We start from the raw sequence: 5100 nt of genomic DNA on the forward strand, positions 1-5100 counted from the left end.
CCCAGGGAGAGGGATCAGTGAGCGGCCGGCACCCCCGGGGCTCCCACGGCCAAGACCTGCCAAGACCGGCCAGTGCCGGCGGGGCCTCTCAGAACTGGGGGGGAGGTGGGAGAGGGCAGTTCACGCTGTCACCTGGATTTTGGGGAGCACCCAGCCGCCCATGCTCAGACTACAGCCTGCCTGGGGGAGGGTCTGCAGGGGCGCCGCTGACTGGGCGTGTTTCTGGGCTCTGTCTCCCCGCCCCCCCAGCCTCACGGGAAAGATGAGGGAGAAGGGCGGGGCGCAAGCCCCAGTGCCTCCCTGCCAGGACCACATCCCTTTGGGGCACTTGGCTCAGGCCCGTGGTTCTTGCCCCCGCACACCTGCCCTTCTGGAATTCTGGGACGTGGCTGGGGATGCCCTACCCTGTGCCGCTGGGCCCTGCCTTCCCCCTCCTCTACCAGGGCAGCGCCCCAACTTGCAAGGGAGGCCTGGGCCTTGGTCCCGCCCTGCTGGCAGACACCCACCTTGAAGCCATCTTGGGTGGCGATGAGGAGCACCTCGAAGGGCTGCCCGCCCTGGAAGGGGATCCCCTTGCCGCGCTCCTCTGTGCCCCAGGTGCCCCTCTCCAGGGAGTTGAAGACCACTGTGGACTCGTCCAGTCTGGGGTTGAAATGCAGGGCGGCCTCGCTGTCCTTCTCGTCACTGCACAGCAGGTTCACATAGAACCTGGAGGGGGGGGGAGGGGCGCCTCAGCAGGGGTGGAGACCACCCCCCACCCCACGCTGGGACCGTGGGCTGGACTCCCCAGAGAAATCCTCTACCAGGACCTGGGCACATCTTACCACACAGAGTAAGGGATTGCGACGGGTGGCCAGGAAGCCCAAATCTGTGGGCCACTGCATAGGGTCACTGTGCGGGGACCTGAGTCCCCTTATTTCCAAACCATTTAGAAGTTGCCAGAGGTGCGGCCAGAGCTCCGGATTCCCAGAGCACCTCCAGTTCCCAGAGGACAGGACAAAAGCAGGTGCCCATCTGGTCTGGGGCTCTGAAGTTCCAGGCCCAGGAGGCCACAGGACTTCCCAGACTGAGCACCTCCAGGTCAGGGGCTATTTCTAGAATCCTCCAAGGCTCAGACGGCAAGCTAGAGGACAATTGCAGGTTGCCCTGGAACCCCCAGATTCTTAGGAAGATGTAGCGACCCCAGTGTGCAAGTTAGCGGAGACATCAGATTCCAGAAGGGCATTACTAGTCGGGGTGTTCCGAGACCCTGGTGCCCCCCTCTTAGGCTGAGACTTCAGGTGAAATTCAGAACCACTCACTGGGCCCTGAGGACTCACCTGCTAGCCTTGTCAGGAACGATACCCCGAATTCTCATCACATTGCCTGCTCGGATGCCCTCGGGCAGTGAAGTCTTGTGGGGTACGTTCTGCAGGAACAGAGATGAGGGCCCACAGAGTGTACCAAGGAGAGGAGAGAGGAGGAAGATGGATCAGCCCCGGAGAAAAGGACCCAACCAAGACCCACACAAGCAGAGAGGAGGGGGTGGCTGGGAGCAGGGGGAGGGGAGGCGCAATCTGCAGACGACAGGACAGGAGCCAGGAGGCTGAAGCCAGGGAGGCGGGAGCCGGGACCCGGGAGGTGACCCGGCAGCCACAGCCAGACCCCCGCGGGCACCCCAGCACCCACTCTCTCCTCTGCAACGGAGACCCGGCCCAGCTCCCGCCCCCCTACCCCCAACTCACAGTCATGGCTGGGTGGGACAGGCGTGTGCTGACTGAGGCTCCGGGCCCTTAAGTCAAAGTCGGGCCAGGGCGTGGCAGGTGCTGCTGACTGGCCCCACCCCTTTCCACACCCACCTCCCACACCTGAGCAGGCAGCAGCCCCAGGCCAGGCTCCCTCTCTGGCGCAGCACCCACTCTGGGGGCCTCAGGTGCCCCACCTGGCTGAGAAGCAGCCTGGGCTGAGGGGACGGGCGCTAACAAGGAGCCGCGGCCAGCCCTGCCTTCCAGAGAGCCCTTGCACCCCATTTTTATTTCTTTGTTTTACATCTTTTTAGATTTATTTATTTACGCATACAGAACTGGGGTACAGGCCAGAGGTGCTGGGGGTTAGAGGATTCACCAGAGACAGAGTGGGGAGCACGACATGCAGATTGATAAAGCACACTGCTGAGGGGAGCAGCGGACGGGTCAGGAGAGGTCTGCCGCGCCATGTGGGTCACCTCCGGGGCAGGCGGGAATCGAACTCATGCCGAGGTGGCTTTAGATTCTCAGTGCTGTGCTTTAACCCGCTGCGCCACCAGGAAACCCCGCTTTTTAAGGGCAAGTTGGGTGCCGAGTGAGTGCCGGGCCCTTCTCCCCGGGGTGGGGGGCTGGCTGCTGAGGCCCCGAGGTGCCCGCCTGTGGCTGGGGCCGCTACTCCGCCCCTTTCTCTTTCCCCTCACAAACCTGTCCTTTAAAAATGTCAAAAAACCCAACACCCCGAAATCCCAGCTGATGCTTCTGTCTGTAATGTTACAGGGCTACAACCATCACCCAAAAGGGAGCCCCTGGGGCAGGAATTGGGCTGAAGGTCAAGGCCACATCCTGGGGCCTGGAGCAGCATGGGGGGCCGGGCAAGAGGGAATTAGAGATTCAAGCTGCCACTCGCTTAGCCCTGGGTTCCCTGGGACAGGAGTGGGGGCATGGGTCACCCCATTTCACAGGCAGGGGAACTGAAATCAGAAAAGGGAGCATCCCAAGGGCACACAGCCAACTCCCCGGTCTCTGCAGGGCTTCACCTTCTGGGCTCCGTGAAGCCCTGGGCTCGGGGCTCTGTCTCCCCTGGTCTCCCCAGCTCCACCTCCCAGACTGCTGCCATCTCCTTCCTACAGTAGATTTCAGGACGAGGAGATGAAGACCCAGACCAAGGAGGGGACACATGGCCTCCCCCAGCCCCATGTGAGACCCTGCACCCTACACTAGGAACCTGGAGGAAAAGAGCTGGCTTACGGGAGCGTGCAGGTACTTCTGGAAGGCGGGGCAGAGGGCCAGAGGGGATCTGAGCAGAGATCCTTCCTCCAGCCCTGCAGCACCTCCCCACCCCCACCCCAAGTCCCAGCCCGCAGAGGACTGGAAACTGGGTGGAGGCCAACAGGCTCAGAACCTGCTCCACCGCCCTCCGCCCCCAGGCCTCCCAGGCTCTCACCACCCCCTACACACACACACTGGGGTGCCTGGGAGGGGGTGCAGATGGGGGAGAAGGTACAGCATGCACCTCTACTTCGCAGGGAAGAAAAGGGGTGCTTGGCAGAGCCAGCTCTCAGCCAGGGCCATGCAGTAGAGGGCCCGAGGCCTGCAGTGACCTGAGCCCATGTGCAGGACTGCTCGGGGACTTCCATGGGGCAGCGGGCGGGGCCGACACCAGCCAGTAGTGGGACGTGCAGGAGGATGGTGTCCAGCCATTCCACTAGGCACCCCGTTCCTGGGCCTTGTGCCAAGTAGGGTGCCGGGGCCCCTTGCTCAGTGTGTCCCGAGTTCTGGCCGGGTGTCTTCCACGTTCTGCGAGCCCACGCTGACTTGGGGTGGCCCCGTGTGCGGTTGAGCCTTTGTAGGTGGGTTTGTCTCCACTTCCCCCAGCTCAGTCATGCCTTCCCTGCAGGCTTAGTCTCTGGCTGACACTCGTGCTATAAAAGCTTTTTTTTTAAAAAGATTTATTTATGCACACAAGAGCTGGGGTGTAGGGCAGAGTCAGAGTGGGGAGCAGAACAGGCAGATGGACTGAAATGCACTGCTGAGGAGAGCAGCGGGCGAAACAGGAGAGGTCTGCCGCGCCGTGTGGGCCGGCTCCCTGGCCGGGGATCGAACTCGGGCTGCAGTGGCTTGACAGCTGCATAGTGCTGAGTTTTCACCCCTGTGCCACCAGGGAGAGCCCCTTCCTATCAAATCTTGGGAAACGTTTTCAGGAACTTTTTTTTTTTCATTTTCAAATTAGTAGTGAATATATTTCATAGAATACTTTTTCTTGAGGATGCTGCAGTGTCACCTCTGGGGTTCTGCTCCCAAAAGTGCATAAGCCAATGCGAATAACAGGAAACAGCAAACCGGGACCATGCAAAGCCTCAAGGTCTTAAATGGCAAAGGAAGCCCGAGTTGATTTCCAGGAGACAGAAGCTAAAAAGACACGAGAGTGTCCCCATGGCCCATCGCCCCTGGATTCTTTGCCTCCAGGGACATCCCAGACAGTGCAGAACATGATGAGGTGAGGGCCTGGTGGCTCTCGGGCTCCATGTGGAATTCCAGATGTGAGTGCGGTGGGAGAATGCCCACCCTAAAAGTCCAGGCGGAGTCAGAGGTGATGCGTGTCCTCTGGAGAGTTCCTCTCATGAAACCGTAGGAACAGCTCATGGCTGTTTGCAGCGTCTTCAGGGTTTCTGCTTTACTTGAAGGATAATCGACACATTCGTTCCCAGCATGCAGCACCGTGGCTGGGCATTTGTAAACACTGCAAACCAACTGTCCCGGGGCCTCCCTGGGGGCCGTGGCGCAGGGGTTAAAGGCGCAGCACTTTCAAGCTGTTGCCAGCCACTACAGCACGAGTTCAATCCCCGGCCAGGGAGTGACCCACAGGGCGCAGCAGACCTCTCCTGTCTCCCGCTGCTCCCCTCAGCAGTGGGCTTCAGTCAGTGGGCTCCCCACTCTGTCTCTGGTGAGTTCTCTCACCCCTGCATCTCTGGCCTGCACCCCAGTTCTTCTATGCATAAATAAATAAATCTTTTTAAAAATGGAAAAGAATGCTCCACCACATGCAGCTCCCGAATGGGTATAGTCATCAAGGACCAGTGGGAGAAGGGACTGCGCGGGTGAGTTGTGGTGGGAATTTCATGGGGAAATGATACATTGTACAACAATGAGGGTGATATAATGAATCTATTTTAAAAATTAAAAAAACGAGTGAGTGCGTAGTCTTTAGGGCGGTTCACAGTGACTTGTGAGAAATGGACCTGAAGTGAAACTGATAACAGATTGATGCACACTTTTGGCCCAGCACCACGTCAAGTTTGGGCATGCAGGTTGGCGGGACGTGTAGAGAGCCCAGCTCCAGTGAAAGCCAGGAGAGAGCTGAGTTGCTGGGACAGAG

General features: G+C 59.6%; 1 protein-coding gene across 1 annotated transcript; it reads right to left on the reverse strand.

The window, feature by feature from the left end:
- Window positions 1-88: 88 nt before the first annotated feature.
- On the reverse strand, window positions 89-1755 carry LGALS7 (lectin, galactoside-binding, soluble, 7). The gene is made up of 4 exons (XM_004690300.2): window positions 1725-1755; window positions 1320-1408; window positions 507-708; window positions 89-94 (listed from the first exon to the last, which is right to left on the reverse strand). Exons 1-4 carry the CDS (start codon window positions 1728-1730, stop codon window positions 89-91), a joined length of 303 nt encoding a protein of 100 aa, XP_004690357.1. The 5' UTR covers window positions 1731-1755.
- Window positions 1756-5100: the final 3345 nt, after the last annotated feature.

Source organism: Condylura cristata, unplaced genomic scaffold, assembly GCF_000260355.1.
Source record: "Condylura cristata isolate star-nosed mole 26May11 unplaced genomic scaffold, ConCri1.0 scaffold00028, whole genome shotgun sequence".
NCBI lineage: Eukaryota > Metazoa > Chordata > Mammalia > Eulipotyphla > Talpidae > Condylura > Condylura cristata.